Below are 27,381 nucleotides of genomic sequence, written 5' to 3' on the forward strand. Positions count from 1 at the left end.
CATAAGTGGGTTTAAATCCTCATAAGATCAGGACCTAAATAAGTACCACAGTTAAACCTTTTATGGCACATTGACAGAGCATGTATTTGTTCTGATTGCAACAACATTTCACACTTGTGCTTCGTGCATAAACAGTAGGAATGCTTTTTAAAATCGGGATTTTCATTTTACAGAAGGAGAAAGCAAGGAACAGGAATGTGAATGGATACATTCTGGTCATAAGGCAAGAACACCTGGGAACACACTGTGGACTCCTGACCCTCGTGAATTGTGTCCAGCTTGGTGGACTGTACTTTGTGCCTTGGTGCTCAGCATGGAAGAAGCAGCAGGAACCATCCAGGCCAGGCAAAGTGACCAAGTCATTGCTCAACCTGCCCACTTATGCCTAGGAAATTCTTTCCTAACCATCAGTCTTCTCGGGGTTTCAGTAGAATTTTTGTCAGCAGAGCACCCAACGTGTTGAAGGATGTCAGAACATGGGCTACTATTGCACCACTGATAAATTTAGGGCTGACATCTGTTGGGGGCTGCTGAGCAAGATGCACTCAGCTGACCCATTGTCAAGAAGTGCTGCTGGCATTTGTCCATGCACAGGATATTTTACAGAATGTCATCACTTGGTAATGAAATGCTCCCCAGTAACGATGGCTCACAAACACAGAAATAGCCTTTGCCCATAATAAAGTTTTGCAAATAATGCTTGCAGGAAGTGATTTGCTACGAATCAATCAAGCAGAGCCCAGAAATAATGTGGCAGATGGTAACCCGACATTACTGCAACATGACCAAACTACTCCTTACTCGCATTTTAAACAACCATTTGGACTCAGGTCTTTGAAGAAAAATGTTCACTCTCACTCTACAGCTGGTTGAAGCTGAATTGTCACCCCACAGAAAATTCTATCCTTAGAATCAGTAAAAGGCAGGATAAAATTAAGTCTGAAATGTCCTTCAATGTAAAAGAAAAAAATATTCAGTTATCAAGATTATATTTTGATGCCTTCAGGCAATATGCCCTTTCTCTATTTTTAGCTATGTTAGGCTACAAACAAAAATTTTAAATAGAAAATTAACACAATCTGTGATAAATACAAAGAAAATGCAACAAAATAGAATTGTGATAAATACAAAGAAAATGCAACAAAATAGAATTGAAAAGGAAAATGCTGGAAAGGACAAACCCCTCCCTGTTGGCATTTTTTGTCCTATGAACATGAAAGTTTGTTGAAATCATCATGCCTCCATTTTTCATGCCCTAGAACCTTCTGACAGAAAAAATATTCCACCTGAACAGCTTTGATTAGGTCTCTCTAGGTTGTGACTCTCTAGGTTGTGAGTGTAACTCAAGTTACAGTGGTTTAAAAAGTTACTCATCATGAGGTGCACTTTCTTATTTGCAAAGTAAAACTCATTATCTTACATTGTACACCTAACTTACTTGTTATAACTGATTTAGATTTAAAATGATTAAGTTTTCTGTTTATACCTGCATATTCTTTCATCACTGGATGAAGACTTGTTGCATGCCACAGAGCAGGCAGTCCTGATTTATTTACTGAAGTCTCAATGCAGTCCTTAAACAAAAGCTTTACTTGCAGACGGAGATTTTTCACCCTCCTCTCCCATGCGCATCATTGCACTCTGAAACCTCTCCAGAAATGAGGTTAGCCAAGGCACTGTTTGCACTAAAACAAGGATCATCCCAGAAATGGGGTGGCTGAAGAAAGCAAAGTAGGCCACCAACTTTCCCCGCTGGATTGCTGGCTGTGAGCGTGTCCCACAGGAACGCCGTCATGCTGGTTGTGTGACAGCACCTGGAGATGAGCAGTGTCATTATCACGAGCTGCTGGGGACATTGCTGGGCTCTCTGGGAGTGAGGGTCATGCAGAGCTCCAAATGAATCGCCTGCTCGGACCCCCGCAGGTCAAAGCAGAGGGAAATTGCTGTGGCAGCCTGTGCTGCCATGGCCCTGCTGGAGACAGGGCACCTGCCCAGCCTGTTCCCTCAGAGATCAGTAACAGAGGATGATCCCTCGTGTGCACCTGCCTAGGTACTGCCTGAAATGAAGCAAAATGCACTGGCACAGACACTGGCTTTTCCTGGGCAGAGTTTGTAAGATAAATTTCAATAACTCGAATTCCTAAATTTCTGTCTCAGCCGTGGTTATTCATGCACCACTGTGCGTATATGAAGGGAAAGACCCTTGGACCTCCTTCAAGGTCTAAGGCTTATTCTTCTGTACATCCATGTTCCTGGTTCTACAGCAGTTTCGTACAAAAACACGTACAGCACAGCCCGTGCTGTTCCCTCGGTGTGTGATTTCCCTGGGGGGAGCAGCAGCAGGACCTGTGGAGCTCTGCCCCCCAAACCGTGCGGGCGGTGCTCCATTCACACCACGGGAGGGTCCCGGACCCCCGGTGTGCTCGGTGTGAGCGCCATGTGCCAGTGTCACACTCGTGCACGGTGTGAGCCACCGCCTGTCTGCGTGCGGAAACAGGGGATTTTGACCACAATGTTTTGTAAAATCTGGCAGAGTTAATGTGCAAACTGAATTACTTCAAACCCCCACGTTTTACACAACCCACTCTCACAGTCTTGCCTATCGTCTGGCATTTGTGGGAGAGGATGAATGAGCAGCCTCACAGCTGCTGCCGGCTGCACTCCGCAGGCTGCAGCTTTGCGAGGCCTCTCAGCGCGGCATCGGGGGGCTCAGGCAGACGCTTGTCACCAGAAACAGCCGAATTTGGGCCATTTCGGCGAATGTCACCAGAATAAAACAGTTTCTTCGCCGAATGCTAAACATGCAAGTCAGTTTCTGCACGGAAGCACGGGAACCGGTCCGGGTCCAGCGGAGTCCTCGAGGCGGCCCCGTCGGCAGCGGGGCGCGAACCCGCGGTCCCCAGCCCACCGGCCGCGCGGGGCCAATGGGCGGCCGCGCTGGTGACGCGGCGGGGCGGGCGGGGCGCTGGGCGCGGGGCCGGGCGGGGGCGGGCGCTGCCGCCGCGGGAGCGGCACGGGCGGGCGGAGCGGCTGTTCCCGGAGAGGGCAGGCAGCGGGTTGGGTGCTTTGGCTGTAGTCTGGTTCGCTGGGGTTGCCAGAGATCCCCTCCAGGCTACTCCGCGAGGACCGGCTTGACGCTCGATCCCTTTTAATAGACGCTGATATTTTTTTGCCCCCCCTCCCGTTTTTTCGGAGTGCGCTTCGCCCAGCGCCGCGGGCGCCCGCTGCCCTGAGCGCTGCCGTGCCGGGAGGCGCGGGGGGCCGGGGCCGCGATGCGCAGTGATGGGGCCTGTGGCTGCTCCCGCATGGGCTCGTAGCGCCCGCTCGGTGCTGAGTGCCCGGGTGCCGGGGAGGTGCGTGTAGGAGAGACGCGCCAGTAGCGCTGGATTTTATCCCCTTGTAGAGGTGCAGGCAGACAGGGGTTCAGGTGTGTTGGGGTGTATTTTTTTTTTCCCTCTCGTTGCCTACATCAGCTTGTTTGTCCCTTCTCCCCCTCCTTTTTTTTTTTTTTTTTTGGGGGGGGTGAGGTGGGAGCCCGGGGGGTCTGATTTTCCTCCAGCTGAGCAGTGCAGTTGCAGCGGTAGCGGTGAAATCCTGCTCCTCCTGTGAGCTCCAGCCAGGAAAATGGAGGCTGTGATAGAGAAGGAATGTAGTGCGCTCGGAGGGCTCTTCCAGACCATCATAAGCGACATGAAGGTAAGAGGCTGAGGTGTGTGTGGGAGCACAGGGGAGGGGAAGCGTCTTCCCACCTGGCCCGGCGAAACTTCGCCCCGGGCGGTGCAGCCGCATCGGGGGCTGGAGGCGGCGGGACCTCCCCGCGGCTCTGGGGCGACGCTGCCCGGGGCTGTGTCCGCGTCCCCGCCGGCGGGACCGGCCTGGCAGAGGGCTCCTGGCCTCACACCCAGGGTTTGGGGCTTGCAGGATACCGCCTCTGTCTCCCTCCTCCTTCCTTCTTTTCTCTATTTGTCCTGCTCAAACATGCAAGCTGTTACCTTGCACCAGGGTCAGCGATTTGCCTCTTTATTTTACAAATATTTTTATTCTCCTTTTTTCTCGCCTGGTGTGGGCTGTCAGATCGGTAGCAGAATGAATGCCGCGGGGCGGGAGCGTGGTGCGGAGGCGCCGGGCGCGGAGCATGTCAGCCGTGGGGTGGGGCTCGGAAGGGCAGTGTGAGCGTTTCGGTGCCAAGCTGATGGGCGCGATGGAAAAAAATCTCTGCCTGGAGATGCTCACAAGTTGATGTGTGCCTGGATTAAAATTGCGGCTCGGTGTGGTATTATTTTCACGCTGTATATGCTCGTGGAGGTGGCATTTCCTTCTTTCTGTGAATGGGTGCAAAGGTTTCAAGCGCGGGGGTCTCTCCACCAGCCACCAGAACCCGAGTGTGCTGATCCCGGCTCTGCCAAAGGGTCCCTTTGAGAGAGGCGCTCCCGCTCCATCCTTGGCAGCCAAGGGCACTCCTGCAGGGTTTTCTTTGGGTGAGCGGGTGCCTCCCACCCTTCTCTCGTGGAAGTAAATAGCGTAACAGCGTTGCTGTGTTCTGCCCGTCATGTCTCCCCCAAAGCCGGGGCTGGAGGCGCCCAGGCTCCGGCACACGGCCGTACTGCAGAATACTGCAGTGTTCCCCTGGACAAGGACAGCTTGTCTGCCTGCCAGGGCCGACTGGGAAGGATGCAGTTGTCGGGAGATGTTGAGGGACGTGTCAGATAATGGGGACTGCCGTAATTTAAAGGCGGCAACCGTGCCCGCTGTGCTTTTCCCAGGCAGGGCATGGGATTTCTCTGGGTGTTCTAATTCATGCGGGGCTGCGGGAGAAAGAGCTGCCAGGTGGTATTGGAGGACAGGGTCTGCTGTAAGAGGGAGCCTGGCAGAGGTGAATGGCTTCTAGTGTATTTCTTGGGGAGGGTGGTGAAGCTGTTTGCGCTAGAAGTTATTTTTTTGCAAACGTTCATATGCACGTTCCTCTCAACAGATCTTAGGAGACATTTAATTAAAAGTGTGGCTTGTCAAGAGCAGGCAGGTTGCAGAGAGGAGGGGGCAGTCTGTGTATATCTGTCAAGACAATGCTGCAGACCTGGCAGTGGTGGTCCTCAAGCTCTCAGCCTCCTTGGATTTTTAATAATGACTGCACTTTAAAATAAAAGAAATCCCCCCCAAAAGCAGGAAATGATCACAAATAATGGAATCATTTTAGTGGTCAGTGCAGGGAACAGGCAGGAGATGTTCTGTTCCAGATCAAGTGTGGTTTTGGGTTTCATCACAGAGGGACACAGAGTATGTTTATTCTTTCCTTCTTTTCATAAGTGATGCATTTGGTTTTTCTTGCTCTTAAGCCAGTGGGCCTCTGTGTGGATTCATTTTTTTTCTTCTGCACATTGCTACTTGTATGGGAATGCTGCTCATCAGAAAACATGTTGACATGAGTGTATGGAGATGGGCACAGGTGTGAATATTTTTTTCTTAATGCTCCATAGTAGTGGAACCTGTTTTGTGAAGTTGCAATTACTGAAGGGGGAGGTTTGGAAGGAATAGCTGCAGATCTTTAGCAGCATGGTGGTTGTTATGGTTAAAAAAAATCTGCTCATTATTTAGCATGAGTAGAACAAAGAATTTTTACCTGTAGTTGGATTTGATGCAGCTGATGCTGTACTACTGAGATGCACTGGGATTCTTTGTGAATTGTGCAGAAAGGAGCTAAATTTCTAAGGAAAAGTAGCTATTTTTTTTTGATAATTAACCAGAACCTTTCAACTAATCACGCCTTTAGTAGTAAAGTGAAAATTAGCATTTTAAGTGCTGTTTCACGTAGTCAGATCTGTGTGGGCAGGCTGCTGGCAGGATCTCGGAGATGTTGCGTAGGGGTCTGCCCACGCATCCCCGAGTGCTCCCTCCGTGCCTGTTTCTCATGGCAGGCTGTGATCAAGGCCCCACATGCCCTGCAGTGCTGAGGGATTTGATGCAGCATCCGCCTTTTTTTAACCAAATGCTTCACAGGTTCTTTTATCATATGTATTGCTCTACCTTAAACTTTGTTATAAAGATGGTAGGGTTAATCAACAGCTCAATTACTCTGAAGTGTTGCCAATGGATGCAGATGGGTGCTGCAGCTGAGGTGATGAAGATACAGTACATGCGGACTGATTTTTCTCTTTGTTCACAGTAAGACAGAACTGGCTCAGGTGTACTTGTTGTTAATTTTGAACTCTGCTTGGTTCTGACAAGGTTACAGGAACTGGAATTACAATTCTGAGCAATGTGATTGTTTCCATTTGTCTCTATGTACTCTATTATATCTGAGACTTCATATGGGCAATATATGTCAGTGTGGCTAACACATCATATTTTTTGACAGCAAGATTGTGTCTTGCTGGCTGAGGTCTCTTGAATGGCATTTAATGTTTTCTCCATAAACCCCAAATTTCTCTCCACCCTCCGTCAAAAATATTTTTGTGTCTAATACTCAACAAAACCTGCTTCAAAAAAACTCAGCATAAAGCTAAGTGATTTGGAGAAATGTTACTCAGTAAATGTAAGAGCAGTTAATAAGCATCCCATTTGTACTGCACGTTATTGTGCATCACAGAGTCACAGAGTATTTTGAGTTGGAAGGGACCCACAAGGATCATTGAATCCAGCTCTTAGCACTGCACAGGACACCCCAACAACCCCACTGTGTGCCTGAGTACTTTGTCCAAATGCTTCTTAAAATCTGTCAGGTTTGGTGCTGTGACCACTTCCCTGGGGAGCCTGTCCCAGTACCCAAACACCCCCTGGGTGAAGAAACTTTTCCTGATCTCCTTCCTAAACCTCCCCTGGCACAGCTTCATGCTGTTCCTTGGGTCCTGGCACTGCACAGAGATGCCCCTCCACTTCCCCTGGTGAGGAAGCTGTGGGCTGCAATGAGGTCACCCCTCAGTCTCCTCCAGGCTGAACAGAACATCTGGAACTTCAGTCCCCTGACAAGGGAAGTCCATTTTTTCCATGCCAAACAAGGGTCAGATTTGTTGAGTAATATGGTGGTGTACATGATGACAGGGTTGTTTGTGTAAAGTCCACAATGGGAACTGAACTTGGCCATTGTGCTCTGGAATTGGATTTCTGTGCTTTGAGATTTCAGGACATGAATAAAGAATCATAAAGGTGGGAGTGTGTGTGCCCATCCCATCCTTATTTTGGTCCATTGTCACAGCCCTGATGTTTCCTACAATACATCACTGAGCATGTGGCACTTACAATTAGTTACACTCTTATGCAAGATCTTCTTGAAAGCAATTAAAGTTTATAAAAACAAAAATGAAATGTCCCCTCAGAGGAGGAGTCCTGTGTGCTACGTGCAGACGCTGTGTGACTTGTTTTTGAATGCGGCAAATTTTCTGTAGCTCCCTGTGGGAAGGGTGTATTTGATCTGAATGGTTTGTAACCCATTTCTTGCAATTGAGAAATGAGATGCTGCAATGTGCTGTTAATTTCAATATCTCTTTTAGTGCAAAGCAAATCATTGCAGTTAATTTTTGGGAGGGCCTGTTGCAGATGGATTTCAAAAGAACTTGTCTTCTCATGCAGAGCAGATCTTTAATGCTTCTTTTCCTTCTGAGTTGATTTTACATTCCTTTTAATCATATTGTTCTCTGCTGTCCTGAAGAAAAAAAAACACTACCTCTGAAAACATTGAAATTGGCTGTGTTTGTAGTTCATCACTTGCTTGATGGTGTTTCTTTGGCTTTTAGCATTCTCTTTATTTGTCTTCCCTCTCGTGCCAGCGTGTGGTTTGACTGAGCAGGGGCTTTCTGTGTATGTACAGCACCTGACACCTGGGGGGTGGGCATGGGAGGAAGATGAGCAATGAGCAGTTGGATGAGCACAGGTTGTCTGTGACTTCATTTATACCAAGTCAGAGGATTTACTAAATTTTTATGGGTCAGGTGTGTATTACCAGTTAGTCTCATTCATCTCCCTGCATGTGAGGGATGTGCAGGTATTGTCCTGAAACAGGGCTCCCAATAGACATGTGAGTTTTTGGAATGATTTAGAAACTTTTGTTATATGTGTGTGTGCCTTATTTATATTTGTTTAGCTGACAGCACAATAAAATCAGTAATAAATCAGTAACCTCTACTGTTATACTCTAGAGGAGTTGCTGGGACTGCTGGACTAGGCAGTGGTGCACCTTTTCTTCCAGCTATGCAAAACTCTTGGCTGAAACACAAGAGAGAGACATTAACATATGGGCATGAGAAACATTTATGTTTTTGCAGCCTCTAACCTGCTTTTACAAGGTGATCTGTGAGAGACAGCATTTTAACTTGCTTTTGTAGAAGTTGGACTAGGAGTGGCCACATCAAGAATTGAGAGTTGTTTGTTAGGTAGCCCTGTTTGCTTACAAGGGATGGCCTTGTGATATTCACACAAATAATATAAACTGAGGAAAAAGTATTTGATGGAACAAATAGAACTGCTGAGACAGTTACTACAGCAGGTACAGCTGCAAGTCCTCAGTGAGTATGTTAATCCAAGGAACAGCACACATGTACCAGAGAACCCGGGCAAATTTATTTTACCACGACATGTCCTAGTGCAACAGCTCTTCCCCAGCTGTGCTTTATTTGAAGCTTGAGATCTCTGTGGAGATTAGGAATGTTCAGTTGGATGATTTTAAGGGTTAGTTTCAATCCAGCTGTTAAGGATGATAACTACTATAAGGAAAAATAAATGTGTCATGCACTGGGACTGGCACGGTTTAACATCTTCCTTGGTGACATTGACAGTGGATTGAGGGTTCCCTCAGCAGGTTTGGTGATGTCACCCAGCTGGGTGATGCAGTCACCATGCTGGAGGGAAGCAATGCCATCCAAAGGGATTTTGTCAGATTGGAGAGGCAGGGCTGTGTGAACCAGGGAGCCCTTATTGCACCTTGAGTACTAAAAGGGTCTGCAAGAGAGTTGGAGAAGGACATGACAAGGGCATGTAGTGACAGGACAAGGGAGAATGGCTTCAGTCAAGAGGGCAGGGTTAGATTAGATACAAGATTTTTTTACTGTGTGTTGAGAACAGATTTTCCAGAAAAGCTGTGGTTGCCCCTCCCTGAATCACTTCAAGGGCAGGTTGGATGGAGCCCTGAGCATCCTGGTCTAGTGGATGGAGTTAGGGCAGATGATCTGTAAGGCCCTTCCAACCCAAAGCATTTTGTGATTTTCTATACAACAGACAGGTAGGTCCAGGCTTGGAGAGGAAACACACCTGCCATGTTGCACTGGCATGTCCCTCATACAGCAGTCTTTAGGACAACTATCTCTTTCAAACCTAGCAAACTGGTGTTTCTTCCCCTTCACAAAAAGTCTGAAATTAGTTAATTTGGAGCTTTTCTTCCCATTTATTTTGTTCCTCAAAGGTTTTACCACCAAGGCATTTGGAGCATAGCTGGCGCTCTGATTTCTTATCCCTCTGCCTCCCAACAACCTGCTTGCTCAGGCAGTTGGTTTGTGTACACTGAAATTCTTGCCTTTTCCAAGCAGCTGCAGTATCTTTCTGTGAACATCTCAGAGGGGGAGGGATTGACATGCAGCAAAGGCTGAAGATGGTGCAGGAAGAGAAGCCTCTGCATGCCTGCCCAGACACTGAGGTTCAAGCAACAGGGCATAGCTGGGAACATACTTAGTCACAAGTAGTTTATTTTTTAGGGACACATGCTTTCTTGATCCAAATACTCTTGTGTGAGTGTTAACAATTTATACAACTGTTGAACATTTGCTACATAAGTGTGTACTGGACTGGCTTATCCTGTGACATACCCAGAACAAGGATTTTTAATATATCTTGAGAGTACTCCTTTTGGACCTGGCAGGATGCCAAGAGCTGCACAATAAGTTTTGTGAGGTTCTAAGTGTGGAAGGAGTTGTGCAGTGCTGCATGAAACACAATTGACTGAACAAATGTTGGAGAACAAGAAGTCTGTGTAATTATGGGCTTAGTGCTGGTTAATACCTAACAGAGAGTGATATTCAGTGGAGGTTGCTGCATCCTACCTGAGTTCTGAGTGTGCATGAACTGAACCCAAATTTTTGTTATAAAATACCTGAGAAGCTGGTTTTATTTTTTTAAGGACCAAGAGTTGATGGAGTATATTGTGAATCTGTAAACAGCATCTTCTGTAGCATAGCAGTCTGTGTTTTCAGCTTCTGAAGAACATTTTTAAGGTTCATGGTCTACCCAAAGACAGTTGATCTGGAAGATAAGCAGGGAGCAAAATAGGAACTATATCTAAAAAGGCTTCTTGGTCTACTTCAGAGCATTCAAAGATGAGTACAGAGAAGTTTGAGTCAGCATCATAAAGAGGCTACCCTTCAGAATAAGGTAGTCTCTTTAGGCTACATGTATAGAAATGCCTTTTCCTCTTCAAGGGTCCATTTTCAATTTGAAAATTATGTCTGCCTTGATACTGTAAGTGCCAAGCACTGCTTTGTTTGCTGGGATCTACGCTGACCTTTGAGGACATTGATTGACTTCTTCCTGCTGGGCTGAGATAGCTCGAACGCCACGGTGTTTGGAAGGATTGGAGACAAAATGTCTGGTAGCTTTGTGGCTAGGACCATAGCAGCTTTCATCTTCAAAATGCTCTCTGGGTGACTTGGCTCCAAAGAATGGCTCCCATTTTACAGAAAGGCAAGCTATGGCTGCAGGTTTAGTGACTTCTACTCCCTCCCCCTAGGACAAGAAGAAATTGGGTGCATCTACAAGGTGGAGTTAATGAGGGAATGTTGGTTAAGCTCCCTGTATAATGGGTTTCTATCTCCATGTACACGCTACTTTGCTTTTACTGATTAGGAAGTGTTGCTGTTCACCCCTGTGATAACCTGGTGTTTGCAGGCAGAAGAGATGACATCTAAAGATGATTGATAAATTCTCAACAGAAGTGTCCTGGAACTGAAACTACAGGACCTCTCTCAGTTTTTAGTGAGGAAGCCTGAGTGGAACATCTTAACCATAAGCTGGTTGATTACGAGGAATTTGTGTCTTGTGGGTTTTTCTGTGAGCTCTGTTCTTTTTGCTCTTCTGGTCAACAACCATAAGTGATATGTAGTTGATTTGAATTCTAGGATGCTACCTGGAGTACAGTCATCCTTTAACAAGCCATTCTTGCAGGGATGAGTTTGTGTTGGTGTGTAAAATGCTGCTGATGAGTGTGTAACTGGGGACACTTGGTTGGTAGTACAGAAGGGTTCACATTTGTTCTCATTCACATAAACTGCCACCATGCTTCTCATCTGAGCATGAGATATATATTTTTTTTTTTTGCCACAAAAGTCACATGTGGGCTTTGTAATGTCTCTGAAGCCACCTGTATAGAGGCACAATTTAGATTTTTTTGTTAATAGAGCTGTATTTGGGATGTCTCCTAACAGTACCGTCCATGAACAAGCCACATGGATGCTCATTGTCCATGAGCAAACCGAGGGTCTAATTGGGAGCTTGAAAGGGATTATTTACCTTCTCATGAGTAAAATGGAAAGAAAGTAGCCTGCATTAAGCATATACTTGCACTTCACTGTCTGTCATGAGGCAAAGGTCAATAAGCATTAAAAACATGGGTACCTGGCTGCTGCCTTTCTCCCAGTAGGAACTTTCTTGGTCATCTCAAGTGCTTGTCAGTAGTTTGGGTCCTGGAGATTGTTGTGACTGCTTGTAGGATGGAGATTGCGTTGAGTGGATGGTCAGAAATTAGGGTTTCTGCTTGCTTGGAAAGAAAAAGGTGATGAGACCCCAGTGGTGTTGGTGACATTACCAGCACAAGGCTGTTGGCTTCAGGCTGTCCTGTGTAGGTATTAACTTGACTGACTGCCTCCTGATATTTTAATTATCTTCATTTTGATCCAGCTGAAATATTGTGGGTTTAGAAAATAGCTGCTGAGTATGTACAGTGGCCACTTAATGATTGAGTGGATGAAAGGTGGTATTGATGAGTCTCTGAGGAGAAATCTGCTATTCAGGCTTGCAGACTTGTTCAGACCTGCAGTGAAGAATGTGGAACTAAATGCTTCCTCTGGAAGACTGCTTAATGTCCAGCTTTTTTCATGTGGCATGGGATAAAAGGTCTCTGGATGCTGTGGGTAGTTGTTTCCCACCACCCCCTTGTCTTTTGAATAACTTCCTATGTTTAGAGAAGGAGAGACTGTATGTTTATGCATGATGTATTTTCTCACAGTACGAGTCTAACTTTTGTTTGCTAATTACCCAATCTTGGATTTAAACCATGAAGTGACTGCTTTGGAGTTTCTTCATCTTATAAACCATGAAACTGAACTGTGGACAGTACAGATTTGACGTGGTCCCTGTTGACATAGAAGGAGACTCATGACTTGGATTTGTAACCAGGATGAGTTTTCACAGGTCCTTGCTGTGCTACTGCTAGATTGGAGTCACAATGATAGAGCAACTGGTATCCTGCACTGGGGATGTTGAGCATGGGCTAACACACTGCAGACATTATTATAATACAAATTAAAGACTACAGAGCTCTGACAACAGAATGGTACCAGACTTAGGTTCCCTCTCCCCCTTTAAATGGGATCTAATTTAAGTGAGATCTAATAAAAATGTGTGTTCTTGCAAAGCAGTGCTGCATTTCAATGCTGCTGCTATAGGAATTGGGCATTCTTTAGAGTTCTTCAGGTGGTTTGAGAATGTAGAAAAAATGGGTATCTGTGGTGGTGTTGTTGTTTGGGTTTTTTACCCCGGTGGTGTGAATGCCCTTTTCTGGATTTTAGTGACTGGATTTTAGTCTTGATTTTTTTCGTGTCATTATCTGTTTTCTTTATTGTTCTAATTGTACTATTTAAACTAAAAACTAAACAGTTTTGAAACTACTTAATGTGTGGTTCTGTGATACGTAGAAGAAGTGCCCATTTGACAGGTTTTTTTTAATAGCATATGAGATGTCTTCAGCAGCGTTTTGTTGCATAATTTTCAATATTCTGATAATGTATGTCCTTGAAAAACAAAGCCTGGCATGCCTGTTTATACTATGCATGCTGAGGGAAACTAGTTTCTAATGCTGCCATTCCCTAAACAAGAGGCAGAAATAATGAAAGTAAATGTATGGATACAAGACTGTGATTTACCCCTGCTTTCTTTCCTGAAGGGTAGTTACTGCTTAAATGGCATCTTTCGTGTGCTTTTACTTTCACCTGCATGCACTGTAATCTCTCAGACCCTGAGTCTGTACCTGCCTGCTCTGTTCCGTGCTGTGGTGTTCAGCTCTTGCTGTGAGATCCTGTGGAGTTCATGTCTTTGCTGTTGGTGCCTTTTCACTCCTGGCCCAGCACAAGTTGAGTCTCTTTTGCTGATGGAGCTCAGACTTCCCCTATGCCTGGCAATACCTTCAGCTCAGAAAGAGTGGTGGGACCTTGAATTCAGCTGGTCCCTTTCCTTGGCTTGTGGCAGTATTCCTGCAAGACCTCTACACAAATGTGTTACCCTTCCTGAAGGAGTTCTAGTGAAAGGAAGCTGCCTGACCTTTCAGAGTTGCCTGTTACTTCGTCTTATAGTTGAATGGGTTGTGTAATCTGAAACTTCTCTGCTGAAGCCAAGCTGATTGTTTCTTGTTCTGCACCACTGGGAAAGAGATGATGGACAGCATCAGGGATGCTCTTGAAATCAGTACTGGGACTTGGCTGAGTTCTTGTTCTGAATATAAGAAATAGGGATTAGATAGGGTAGATTTAGATTGGACACAAATTGATTTAATTTACAGTGAAGGTGGTGAGACAGTGGAGAAGGTCACCCAGAAAAGTTGTGGGTTCTCCATCATTGGAAGTGTTCATGTTCAGTCTGGATGGGGCTGAGAACAACCTGATCTAGTAAAATATATTCCTGCTCCTGGCAGGGGGCTTGGACTAAATGGTCATTAAATGTCCCTTCTAACTTAAGCTGTTCTGTGAATGTGTGTATTTGAAAATCAAAGGAGTAATGGAATAGATTTTGTGTACATCTCTATGTCATAAAGAATTAAGTTTCTCTTGCCAGCAAAATTCCTGTTTCAGTGTGTAGAAAGATTTGAGACTTTAGATGCAGCTTAGGAGCATTCATGAGACAGGCTCTTGATGCTTTTCAGAGTAGAAAGAGGCAAAGCCACCAAGCAGAGTTTTTTGGATGGAGAAGAGCAGTTATGAACTTCAGGCAAGATGATGCTGATTCTGTTCTCACCCTTATGTTCAAGACCTTTTGTGACTTGTTAAGGGTCTATGCAGTCCTGTCCATGAGTTGTGGGCTTTTAAATGAGTGGATTGTACAGAGGAGGATGTGTTAGTGTTTGGTAGCAGTTTTTGACTTCTGCAGTTATGGCTGGCCAAGTGCTCTTTCACCCAATTGACTATTGATTCTTCTAGAAAAGAGGAAAAACTTCCAGTGCCAAATGTTACCTGAGAAGGGAAACTGCCTGTCAAATGTTGTGTCTTCCAATGTGTTGAGACATCTTGGCTGTAACCATTGTTTTTCCCTGTTTTTTTCTTTTTTTTTCATTTATTTTTTCCCCCTCCTTTTTCTTTCAGACTGTTATTGTTTTCCTGTGCTCTTCCCCTCCACTCTTTCCTGGTTTTGTCTGTTAAAGGACTCTGGAAAAGTGGCAGTCTCTATGTGCATACTTGCTGATTGCCATTTGTTATGTGTAACATCTGTGACCTTGTGTGGTGTTTAGCACAATAAAATCTCTTTGCTACTTGAAGGTAGTGTAGTGAATGCCACAGAAATGAGACATTCATAATAATCCTTGTGATTCTGTTATCTGGTAAAAATATAAAAAGAAATCCAGCATGATTTCCAGCATGATTTACTTTGGTGGGCTGGGAGGTCACATGTACAAGCCAAGTTAAAATTTTTGTTCCAAAACCAGGTCTATGGCATTTGGATGTGTTACTAGGGCGTGGAGCTCTGTAACACTGTTGTGTGTTTGGGACTCCACTTCTCAGCTTATCACGGCTGAACAACAACACTGAGGTGGGGAAGTTCTTACTCCTGTAGCCTGTGCAGCTGTTTTCTTTTCCATTTCATTGAAGTCTCGCAGTTAGTCATTGTTAGTACTTTCCTGGAAGGCTCACAGCTCCTGCTTTGATAACCACTGAGATAAAACAAAGGCCCTGCTCTCTCCTGGTTCTTCTCTCTGTTACCTTTGTAGCTGAAACAGCCAAATTAGCTTCTGGATTTGCTTTACTGAAGAGCACCTCCCTGGCTCTTTCCCCCTGCCCCAGAAGTTTAGATGGGTTGTTGCTGTGAACAAAATTCCAAACTGTTCCTGCTGCCTTTGTACTTGATGTGTCAGCAGGAGCTGGTAATAGGGCTGTAAAGCCTTTCTGATAAATGAAAGCACTTAAAACGACACTGTCAGGGGTTTTTTGAAGATGGAATGAGTCTCATATGTGGGAATTGGGGTGCAAGGAAATAAATTAATAAAGTAGGCATCTTTTTGCCTAATGGGAAAAAAAGAATCATAACTTCTTGGCAGAAAGAGTGAGAGAACATTTTAAAACTGTCAAGGCTGTTGATACTTAAGTTGTAATCTTAGATACAGCAATCTGGGCTCCTATTCTTGCCTTTAGATGTCATCAATAACAATTTCAGTAAATATCCTTTGCTGCAAGTCTAACCTTCCTTTTTTGAGAAATCATTGAGTTTCTCATGTGTGTCTCTTCTCATTCCTGGTGTGAGATCACTGGTGTGAAAGGTAGGGAAAAACTATAATCCATAAATCTTTTGTAGAGTTGGATTTATGTAGAGGAGTTGTGCTAGTTCACCAAAATAAAAAAAAATCCACCCAAGGCTTAAATTCTTTTTCCCAAGCTGCATCTTGGTGATAATTTTGTCCTTTTCCCTGGTGTGGTGGGCTGATCTTGGCCAGCTGCTTTTTATCTCTCCTTCCTCAGTGGAAGAAAAAGAGAAAATCGTAAGAAAAAGCTCAATGATTGAGACAGAGGCACAGAAACCACTTACTAGTTATTGTCATGAGCAAACCAGACCTGAGTGGAGAAGATGAAATTTATTGCCAGTTAAAATAGATGTGAATGGTGAGGAAGGTGGGCAAAAATAGGGACATCTGCCCATGTCCGTGGGGTCTGGCTGTCAGATGGGATTTCACTGAGTGATGATGGCTCACCCTTTTCCCCTGGCAGTGTGGGAGCTGTGGCTTTGGAGGGCTCTGCCCAGGTCTGGGTGTGTGTCTGGCACTCCAGACACGCTCAGTGTCCCTGGGGGAAGCTGTTTCATGTCCCTGATTGCAGCCCGGCCATGCAGTGACAGTGACAGGCACGGGGCACCGGGTGTTTCTCAGCCCTGAGGCTGAAAGGTGTTCCCGTGTTTGCCCTGCCTGTGTTTGGCACAGATTAGCTGGAGCTGGGCTATGGGATCAGGTGACTAATCACCTCTAAGCCCACTAATTAAGCAGTGGGGTAGGATAATGGCATGCTGCAGCTTTCTGGTGACATGCTGGGTGGCAGCTGAGCTCTGCTGAGGAGCTCCTGGGCCTTGGTGCCGTGGAGTGTCATAAGGCAGTGGGAAACACCCATGCTGTGGAGGACACGTCAAATTTCTGCCTTCAATGGCCAAGATATTATTGGGCACAAAGTTATTTTGGGGGAAATAGTCCTTGGATTAATCCTTTATCAATTTAAAAGAAAATTATTTAAACAAACTCTCTCTGTAATCGATCCCTGGCTTAATCCATGTGGAGCTAAATGGGAATTTGTGACCCAGCATCCTGCGTGGCTCTTCCCTAAGTGTGGCTGCACCTGGGGGAGTCCTCCTGCTTTCACAGATAACACCAGGCCTGAGTAACCCTGACATTTAAAAAGGGAAAAATTAGTTTCTTTATCAGCCAGCTGAAATTGGAAATTGCAGGGGGAGCAGAGGAAGCTCTGGGAGAGGCAGCATTAAAAATAGTGTGTTATTATTCTTCAGACAAGGCTTTGTGTCGCCAAAGCGTGTCATGGACAAAGACATCAAATTCCACCTGCTGTTTCTTTGTGTTTAAATTGAGAAAGTAATACATGTTGAATCAAGGATGTGTATTTTTCACCACTGTTAACATTTCTCTTGACACTGCTTTGACAACAGCGAGAACGTTTGCTGGAGGTGAGACACAGCAGGGCTGCCGTGCTCCAGGTGGCGCAGGAGGAGGTCTTGGGAAGGAGTTGCTGCCCTGGGCTCTGGCACTGTGCAGATTTACAGCACCATTTGATTCCTGCCATCTCTTAGTTTGTCCCCACAGGCATCACTTACATGGCTTCCTTGCTTCCTAGCTGCTGGAGTTGGGATAAACCCCTGGTTATTTGGTCTTGTGAAGTGGTGGTAGTGTTGAGCACTTTTGCTGTAGGTAGGAATGAAGGGGTTTCAGTTTCAGCAGGGATGTACTGGTGGAAATGTTCTTTGGAAAAGCTGAAAGGAATGATGCAGTTTAGTGCGTGACTTCATGATCTGAGGGAGAGATGAGCTTGGGGATGTGGCTCCAGCAGGGAAAAGTGAGAGCAAATTATTCTGGAAGCCAGATGAAGTACATGCCTCTTACTTTCAGCTGAGTGTGAAACCAAGATGTGGCAAGCTGAGCAAATAATATAGGACTTCATATCCCTAATGTAAAACTGCTGGAAAGTTTTCTTTAAAAATGCAAAAACAAGCAAAAAAAGAACTCCAACAAAATCCACCAGTGAAGGTATTAATTCAGTGACATTAAAAAGCCCCAAAAGCTCAATTTTTCTACTGCCTGAAATGAGATCAGATGCTCGTTGCCACTGTATAGGGAGCCCAGGTAAACAAACTGCTTTGATTTCAACCAAACAAGTACAGCAAACAATTAAACAAAGTGGGCTCTTACCGCTTACTTGAGCAGCCTTGGTTTGAGGAAAACAGCATTTTTATAGACAAGAGCTAAATAGTTGTAGAAATGTTTGACTTCTCCAAATTTGCTTTCTAGATTGACCAAAACTTTAAAAAAGGGGGGGTTTCTTCCTGAGTTGTGTTTTGATAGGAGTGCTTGCCTGGGAAGCAGCTAAACGCCGGGCTGGTGTCAATCCCCTTCATGCCATCAGGTGTGTTTAGCTGGATAATGCACCAGGGAGATGGAAACATAATCGGGCTGCTTTGGTATCCTCTGCTTGCCGGCTTGCATTTTGCTGGAGAATCCTGTAAAGCCCTGGGCCGTGCTGGTGATTGTCAGGGCTGTCAGGGCTCCTGGCATGCCCATGCATAATGTATGCACTGCTGCAGGTGACACTGAGAGAGGGTTCAGAGTACGGATTGCACTAAGACTAATAGGTTTAGGGAAATAGCATTTTTTGCCTCTTTTAAATAATTGGGTTTCTTTCATTTTTAAAATGTCTGACAGGTTTTTGCTTAGCACAAAGCACTTTATATTCTAGATCTTGCCACCCAGACTGCTGTTTTCTCTTTCACTTTCTGTATTTGCCATTGGCTCTGTCGTGTAGGGTATAACAAGGTTTTATGAGCACCTGCTTTGCATTGTTTGGGGTCTTTTCCCTTTCTTTTTTCCTTTTTGCAAAAACCCCACAAGCCTTGCTGAAAAATAGAGTAGAGTACCAGTAGGCTTCCAAGCAGGTGTCTGGGAGCTGCCTTGCCAGGCTGTACTGAGGAGCTGGAATTTGTCTGACAGCTTTTAGGGAAGGACCTGTCCTTGCCCTGAAAACAAAACACTGTCTCTCACAGCAGTGGATTTTGGTTTACTTACAAAAATCAGACCAGTTTATAAGGGTGGATTGAGTTTGCTACAAGCAACTGCACTTTCTTGCAACCTCTTCCAGTCAGAGCTGGGGTAATGTTAGCCTTGAGGATCTGCCTTATCTGGGTTTTATTGTGTTGTTGCTCTGGTAACAGCAAGTCTTATACCTTTATTAAAGGAAGCAGGGATATTTTATTTTACTCTCCAGACTCCAATCAAAGGGAAATGTTGAGGTTTCTTTCTACCACATTTTTGCTGTTAGCAGAAAATTTGTACTTGCTCTGCAGAGAGCACTTTCGGGGCAGAGAGCAATTTTTTGTTTTAAATTTGGCAAATAAAGATCAGGACTTGCAAGAATACTTTGTGTTCATATTCTAAGTAAAACGTTGGGTTTTAATCCAGTCTTTAAAAATTGAGAAAATTCTATAGGAGACTTGAAGTCAGGAAGAATTAAACCTTATTAAGCACTTTGTATACACTCAGTGCCATACTGTTTTATCAGCTTCAATTCAGAAATTGTCTCCAAGGCTTTTGACTGTTTTGGAAACAGGTCTTGCAGTGACAAGGTAGCTGTTGGGAAAGCTGGTTGTCTTGAGCTGTCACTGTGCTTTTCTGTGTGCAATTACAGAGTTATATTGAGGCAGTGCTTGAAGTGGTGTCTTGGTCCAGTAACACTTTCATTGTACAGGCTCTGAACCTGGAAAAAACACAGATGATCAGTTGGTAAAGAAGAACAACTCTGATGCTGCCTTTGGTTTTGGGAGCTTCTCTGTACATGCTGTTGCAGTATACTGGTGCCCTGCTTTCAATGGGCTTGCTTTTTGCTGTATCCATCCAAAGGAAGGCATTTCTTTTTGCTGCTTCAGTTGAAATCCCTCTTGCCCAGTGTTTCTATTCAGAAAAACTGTAAAGCCTCATTAGAGGACTACGGTTTCATCTGGCTTCAGAAGCAGTTGATTTTGGTGTTCATGGATTTAGTACAGTTTTAGTTATTGTTTTACATCCAGTTTAATTTGATCTATAGTATTAAAATCAGAATGCTCAAATCAAGTGTTCATTGTTGTGTTTTGTGTTTTCTTGCAGGGAAGTTATCCAGTGTGGGAAGATTTTATAAATAAAGCTGGGAAACTGCAGTCTCAGCTTCGGTAAGTTTTATGTTACACAGTCAAGATCCCCTACAGTTCCTTGGATGTGCAAACATTAAGATTAAATGCAGCTTTTGCAAGGATAATTTCCTAAGCACATCCTAGTAAAATTGTGCATGTTTCTTAGTCAACACCTGTTTCTTAGTCAATACATGTTATTTTTTAAATACTACTACTGGTGTTTTCACATATTTAGGAAAATTCACAGTATGCCATCAGCTATACATAATAAATATAAAATAAACTAAATTTCATGGATATTGATAAAAAATTGGAAAGAGTTTACTGTTGTTTAGTGAACACACATTTGGAGTTAGGTCTATGTTGCCCTTTTTAATAGTGTAGAATACAAAGGGGTTATGTGGGAAGAGGGCTCAAAATATTAAAAAATCTTTGGTAGCCTTAACAGCATTTTCTTCTGACTTAAAGATGAAGAGAATTGCTTTGCTGGATCATACATTGGTGATTATTAAAACCTAAGGATTTGAGGTATACTTTGAAAATGGCATTCTGGATTTTTTGATATATGACAAAGTATCACACTCAGACCAATTCTACCTCTAGAATTCATTCATTTGTAAATTTGTTTCTGCTGATACAAATACAAGCTCCATTTCCTCACAACTCTCCCTAAACCACAGTCTCCTCTCTGCTCTGCAGAACACCATTATTTTTCCCCAGCAGCTGTGGTGGTAACAGGTTACTGGCAGTCTGGTTTGTGGTTCTGTGTTGGATTATGAACCATTCCCAGAGAAGCTGGGCTTTGCTTCATTTGCCCTAAACAGCTGGAATGTGCTGTTTGCTGCACTGTGCCTATCATGCCACACTTGCTTGTGGTTTTTTTCCTTTTCCAGCAATCATGTCACAGTGAGTATGGAAAATGTAGAGGAAGTAGAGAAAGAGGAAAAATTGAGAACTTTCCTAGCATTTTGTACTCTCCAAACACAGGCCTTTGGGATGGCATGAGGCACAGTTTTGTTTATTTCCCAGTCCTGTGGTGTTGCATTCTGTCAGTGCAGTGCCACAGGAACATGCAAGCAGGCAGCTTGAAAGCCTGTGTTTGAGGATTTGCTGTTTGTTTCTAGCAAATGTGAGCCTTTTGCTGCTGTTTCATTTCTGTGTGCTCTGATAAAGGACAGCAGATGTCATTTGAGCTGGAGCCAGATCTTTCTGGATCTTGTTACTGGGGAAATGGAACTTTGTTATTAGCAATATAATTAATAATTAACAACATAGTACATGAGTAACAGTGTGACCCACAAGTTGGGAAGATGAACATCACAAACAGTGTTAAGGAAAAGTTTAGAGAAGATTATCTGGTTCCAGGGCCCAATATTGCTAGCTAGCTGTCAGGGTGGGGGGTTGCCCTCCCTTTAATCTCCTGGGCATGTGGAGAGTCCTTATGCATTTGCTTGGTCCTGTCATGCCTGGGGTGGTTTTTTTCTGTGTGTGTTCAAATCCTTTGTGCTGTCAGTAGGCCATTTACCACACTGCCAGTTATGTCCTCTGTACCTTGAGCATATTTGGAGTGAGACTTGCATAAAATCTGACCTAATTAAGCAGTCCTGTGGTCTTTCTGGCCGAGGATCAGCTTCCCTGCAGGTCTGCTGGGTTTTTTGAGGCTACCAAGGAGCTCTTGAAACAAAGTGAATGTGATAGTCCCTGTTCTGGATTTTGCTTGAAAAGGCTGACTGACACCACCAAGAGAGAAAATCAGAGTTACTGTTAGAAAAAATGTGCAGAAAAAGAACCATGAGGTATCTGTGGAGAGGGCACAATTGTAGGGCCCTGGCCTACTTTCTCTTTAATTGGGTCAACCAGACTATAAACCTTCAGAAACTGGGACTGACCTGAGGTGTTCAGGGCTCTGGGGTTTGCTTATCTAGAGCAAACGTGTCTGGAAATGGTAACTCACGTTTGCTGTCCACTTGGACAGATCTGTCCACCACAGGCCTGGGGGGGTTTCCGCACGTGGAGGGAGATTGGGCTAGGGGGGTTGGCACTTTGGGTTGTGGAGTCTGAGGTTGCTGGTGTACCTCTCAGGAAGGGTCCTGCTTGGAGGAGCACTAGATCAGAAAGGGGTTTTGTTTATTTTGGACATTGGAGTTGGTGGTTTTTTGTAGGTTTAAGTTGTTTTGGTTTTTTTCTTGAAATTGAGGGTTTTTTTCCTTTTCCATTTGTCCGAGAGCTCCAGACCAGTCTGATTTCTAAAAAATTTTCTGTTTCAAGGGATGCTCATGCTCCCCACATGAAAAATGGAGGCAATTGTTTGGCTAGGATCCTAGAAAAAAGGAAGTTGCTGCATGTTTATTCTTAAAATATGCATGTTCCCTGAAAATAGCAGTGGCTATAATTTGTTCACTAATGGGTGAAGTATAATGTGTGTTAGATTTGTTTTTCATGTTTGACTGCTTAATATTAGTTCTTCAGAGGAAATCAGCTAGAAGGAGGGTGGCTGTGCTCTTTTGAAACAGCACCTGTCCTGTGCAGTTCTCAGCATGGAATTAGCGTGGCTGCCTCCAAGTCCATAGTGCTAACACAAAGCAAGGAAGGGATTAAGGAAGGAGGGAAAAGGCTAAGTTCAGATATAAAAGAGCATACTTTTTGTGGCCTCTGCAAGTTCACAGTGTTATTCTTTATAAGCCTAAATGTTTTTGGCAGTAATTAAATAGGCATCAATGAGACACTGCTAATGTTTTGTTATCTGTATGCATTTCAGGACTACAGTAGTAGCAGCTGCTGCCTTTTTGGATGCCTTTCAGAAAGTGGCTGACATGGCTACTAATACACGTGGTAAGCAGATGTGTCAATATTGAGTTTAACAGAATGCTCTGTGGTTTATACCATTTGTAGTAATAAAAAGAAGTCTTGTTACATTGACAAGCAGATCTGTGAGACATCTGTTAGATGGACTTGCACGTTGAAAAAGTGGCACGTGAAAAAGGAAGTTGTCTTTACTGAAAAAAAACTGCTGGAAACCTGTAATTTAAATGTGTCATCAATCATGTGAACACTTCTTAATTACCATTTGAATTATACGTTGATGAATAATATTTTAGAAAGCAAGATTTACAGAAATCTGTATTCACTGACGCCTCTGTACCTTGTGGAAATGTAAAAGGCTTGATACTCAGCTGGAATAAATAACTGGGGGGCTGCTGGAGACAGAGAAGACACTGGCTGATCTGTGGCCTTCAGGGTCTGCCAGTAATGATGACAGTGACCTGTACTTACATCTTTGAGCAAAGACTTTGCTTGTGCTTCCCCTTTAAGTCTGATGTTCTTGGTCAAACTGAATTTTCCTGGCCTGTGGCCTTCTCTGGGTAGCAGTCTCAGCTTATTGGTGAGTATGGAGAGCCAGAATAGTGCAGCTGGCATTCTTTCCAGCCTGCTGAGTTGGAAGGAGACAAAAGGCTGCTTCTCTCTCATGCTGGATGCCCAGTGACCAAGGCATCATGTGCAGATGTCCCTGCAGTGGTGTAGGGCATTCCCCATGGTCACTGTCCTTGGACTGCTGCTGAGGAGTAAATCCAGAGTGCAGATAAATCACTGCTGAGGGAACAGCTCTTGGTTACCTCTGACCCTAAAGGTTTTGTAGCATTTTTTAAAGTCCTAATGTGCTGTTGGCATTTGACTTGGAGAGTAAGAAAGTAATATTGCTGACATGAAGGGTGTTCATTGCCGTTAGCAGAGTGCAGGCTCAGTCAAACTTCCCTTACCTCTGGCTTACAGGAGGAGCAGCAGCTGCTGGAGTGAGTTCCAAGTCAGAATTACAAGAGGGAAAAATACTTCTTTTTCCGGTCTAAAGCTAATATTTACATTCTGATAAGAAGTTCCTCATTATATGCATACCTCCTGTAAATTATAGGTAATCCACTCACATAAAATAATAAACATGACAGAAAGTGGAATAAACTAAGGAAGAGACTCAAGGAAGAACTTCACTTGGATTTCTAACATGTCCTTCCTTCAAGCATGTTCTTTTCCCTTTTCTTATGCTTTCCCCAAGGGGAAACAAAGTAAACGACCAAAATCCTTGGGACTTGTCTTCTGGCTATGCTGGCAGGCTTATAGGGCTTCCATTGAGATACCAGAATGACTGAAACTTTTCCCACTCTCAAACAAAAATGGCTTGTGTGGGTTTTTGAAGGGTATTTTGCACTTTCTGCTGTGTCGTGTCTTGTCTCTTATCTCTTCCAGCACATCCTTTACAAAAGGAGCTCTGTGAATCCAGGCATGCCAAATTTGTATAGCTCCTCTGTTCTGTCTTCTGCCTTCTCTGACTGAAAGGATAGAAGGGAATTTTGGTTTTATTTTTAGAAAGTGATGTTCTGGGCAATGAATCAAAACCCCAAGTTAGCTGGTGGTTCTGATCTGCCACCCAACCCAAGTTCCATTTGTTCCCATTCAGGTTTATCTCTGAGGTTGCACCTTGCTCCTTTAACAAATACTGATCATTCTGCCTTGCTGTGGGCAGGGTAAACACCTGTCCCCAGGGAAGGTGATAGCAAAACTCCCTGTGACTTATGAGGGCACAGTTCAATAAAAACATATTTTGCCATCAGTTTAAGGAATTCTGAACTGAACAGAAAAACTGAAAAACTTTTTTTTTTTTCTCTGTAATGGGAATTTTAACTGGCTCTCAGTTTTCCCTTTGAGTGGTTACATAAAGTGAAAAATCCTTTCTTAAATTTTCCCTATTACTTACCCAGTATATAAAATTATGTATCTGATTGTCTAACCAAACATCTGGCTGTGTTTCACCCTGTTTAGAGAGTTAACAGATAAACCAAAGTTTGCAGTTAACAGATTACCCAAAGTTAGACAAAGTCATGTTCAGCTGCTGGGGATAAATGAGACTGGAGCAGTATTCCTGTGACAAAGGCAGGGAGGTTGGTATGTTTTACATCATGAGCCTGGTTTATCATTGCATGAGCCAAATGCTTCCTCTGGGAACTAACTGTGCATGGAAATGCTGGAGCAGGTGCCTGCTCTGGAGGGACAGTGTTAGTTCCTTGTAGGATGACTGAAGTGTTGTGAAGCTGGTGCTGCCTTTAATTTGTAATTGCTTGTAGTTCTACAGAAAGTGGCCTGTTATTTCAAGACTCATTGATCTAGCTGATGGAAGTGTTTCATCAGTCAACAGAAGAACTCTGGCTACTCTTTAATCAGTTTGCAGCAGCATTAGCTTTGGAAGAAGAAAAAGTGTTTGCCTGGGTGTACATGTACGCACACAGGCAAGGGGAGACAATCTCCTTTCAGTCACCAAGTGTTCAAGAATGAGAGCCTGTTTCCATCATTGCCAGTCCCTGTTCCAGCTGGCAGCCTTACCTTGGGTGCCATTACTGCTGTTCCCAAGCACTGTCTCTGCTCTTGTGCTGCATTGTTCTCTCCATGCCATTTACTCCCTTCTAATCCTGCAATGTTAATCTTCACGTTCCCATCTGGGGCTCAGAAGGCATAATTGGAGCTCTGCCTGTGGTCAAACCTGATTGGATGAGTCAGATAACCTGTACTTTGCTGTATTTTTTTCTCTTTGTAGCTTCTGAAGTAGGAAAAGTCCTGAATGTGAAGTACCTGATGTTTTGTGGTGACTCAATACACAAATTAATTCCCAACCAGCTCATTTCAGCTTTTGCTTCCTGCTTTGCTGTGTCTCCATTTTGATGTGCATCAACCCAAAGCTGTCTCTTTTTTCCTCAGTTTAGTTCCTTTGGTTCAATGCTTTGATTTTAACCTGACAAGGGAAAACGCAGGGAAATTAGTTCTGATGCATGTATCACCAAAATGTTAGATTTCTGTGGGTCTGGTCATCTGAGAATCATCATTTGAATGGGGGAGATTGTTAAGTTATGTCGCTAATTTAAAGTAATGCTAGCTGTATAGCAATGTGTGCTGGTTTTGCTGGCATCAGAGGTTCTTGAAAACAAAATTCCTTTAGATGTTTTGATTTTTGAGCTCTGACAAAATAGAGACATCTATGTAGCAGTTTTTGTTGTTCAAGCTGCATCTGTTTGGCATACAGCCCAGCAGAACTTGGTAGTCTGCAGTGGAATCTGTATTATCTCTCACTATGATTATTAAAGAGAATGCTTACAAAATATGAAATGAATGAGGTGCTTCAGGGTACCTTTAAATCCTTAATATGCCTTAAATAGTGTAAAAGTAACTCTTGAATACCTTAAAAATGAAGTTTCCTTTTAGGGAGATGTGTGCTCATGAGTTTTAGTTCAAGCTTTTCTTATATGGCTTGTTTCTTGCAATATTTGAGATTCTGAATGTTTTTACCTTCATCAGTTCTAGCTGAAGCATGGAAGAAATTTAAATCTAATTTAATTTTATTTCCATTTACCTGATTATTTGTGCAATAAAGAAGACAAGTACTGTGCTTCACAAATACCGTGTTTATATGTGATATATGTTCAAGTTGGCTTTCAACAGTATGTAAAAGAGTGTGTGTAAATTGCTTTGCTTTTTGTATGGTAGTCTTCTTCTGCCTCTGCTGCATTTGAATGTCCTTTGTAGATAAGTACTAGAGCTCAGGAACTTGGAAAAGTAGGTGTGAAAAGTAACTATCCTCCTTGTGGTATGGGGGAGATTAATGTGAAGATATGCACACTTCTTATATATCCACTTAACTCACCATCAGCAGCTTCCCAATAAAACCCTGCCCCAATCTTGCCTACCTGCACAGGTGTAAATTAAAATTTATGGAAAGATGATCAAAAAGCTTTGATTTACCCAAGCTTAAAATTGATCTTCAAAGTGAGATTGTTAATGAGGCAGCTGATACTCAAGTCTTGTGGTTTCCTGTTTTTCATTCATATTGAAGGGTTTTGCATATACATAGGTGTGCTTGATATTAGCAGATTAGTTAAATCACTTCAAGAGGGTGTCAGTGAATCACACAGCTTTCTCTGGCCAGCTGCATTCCATGGATTGTAATGCTGTTTGAAGTTCCCTCTTGGCAAGTGCTACTAGAGGTATGTTCTCCCTTCCTTTGGTAATTCTGACATCCAGTATGTTTTCCATCTCTTTCATTTTACAGATGTCTGAGAGGATTTTAAGGCCATGCAGAGTTGCAGGAAATTCCCCTTGAGTAGGAGACCCTTTCTGCTGGACTGAGGGTTTTGTCATCAGGGAGGACACTGTGGGTAGTCAGCCAGCTGCCAAGGGGCACTGAGTAGATTTGGAAGCAAAACTCAGTTTGTGTCTGCATGGCATGCAGCAGCAGGGACCAAAATCAGCACAGTAATTTTAATGTTACCCCGTTGAGGGGCCGGATATATCAGTGAGGAAGAAGTGCTACATTAAAGTGCCTGCACTTTTTTCAAGCCTCATTAAATTTCAACAGCACACAAAAATGTAAATATGGTTTAACACTTTTACTTATAAAATTAAATTTGATTAATATTTGTGAGTGTCTACATCAGGTAGCTCTTCTGTGGCACTACTCAGTGACTGCTCTTCATGTTTAATGAGGCTGCTTAAAATAGTACCTTTTCTGCAGATCAGTGTTCC

At 43.8% G+C, this 27,381-nt stretch overlaps 1 protein-coding gene across 11 annotated transcripts in view; it reads left to right on the forward strand.

The window, feature by feature from the left end:
* The first annotated feature begins 3,205 nt into the window (after positions 1-3,205).
* The window catches only part of MTSS1 (MTSS I-BAR domain containing 1), a 125,202-nt gene continuing 101,026 nt past the window's right edge, over positions 3,206-27,381 (forward strand). For 10 of the 11 annotated variants that reach the window (XM_054269925.1, XM_054269902.1, XM_054269950.1 and 7 more), the window contains exons 1-3: positions 3,206-3,696; positions 19,799-19,860; positions 22,580-22,653. In XM_054269925.1, the coding sequence (XP_054125900.1) occupies positions 3,625-3,696; positions 19,799-19,860; positions 22,580-22,653 (208 nt within the window). In that variant the 5' untranslated portion in view covers positions 3,206-3,624. The remainder of the gene's footprint in view (positions 3,697-19,798; positions 19,861-22,579; positions 22,654-27,381) is intronic. The other variant, XM_054269909.1, reaches the window with a different exon arrangement.

Source organism: Melozone crissalis, unplaced genomic scaffold (assembly GCF_028551555.1).
Source record: "Melozone crissalis strain CALT ecotype California unplaced genomic scaffold, PUWL_Pcris_2 ptg000002l_1, whole genome shotgun sequence".
NCBI classification, from domain to species: domain Eukaryota; kingdom Metazoa; phylum Chordata; class Aves; order Passeriformes; family Passerellidae; genus Melozone; species Melozone crissalis.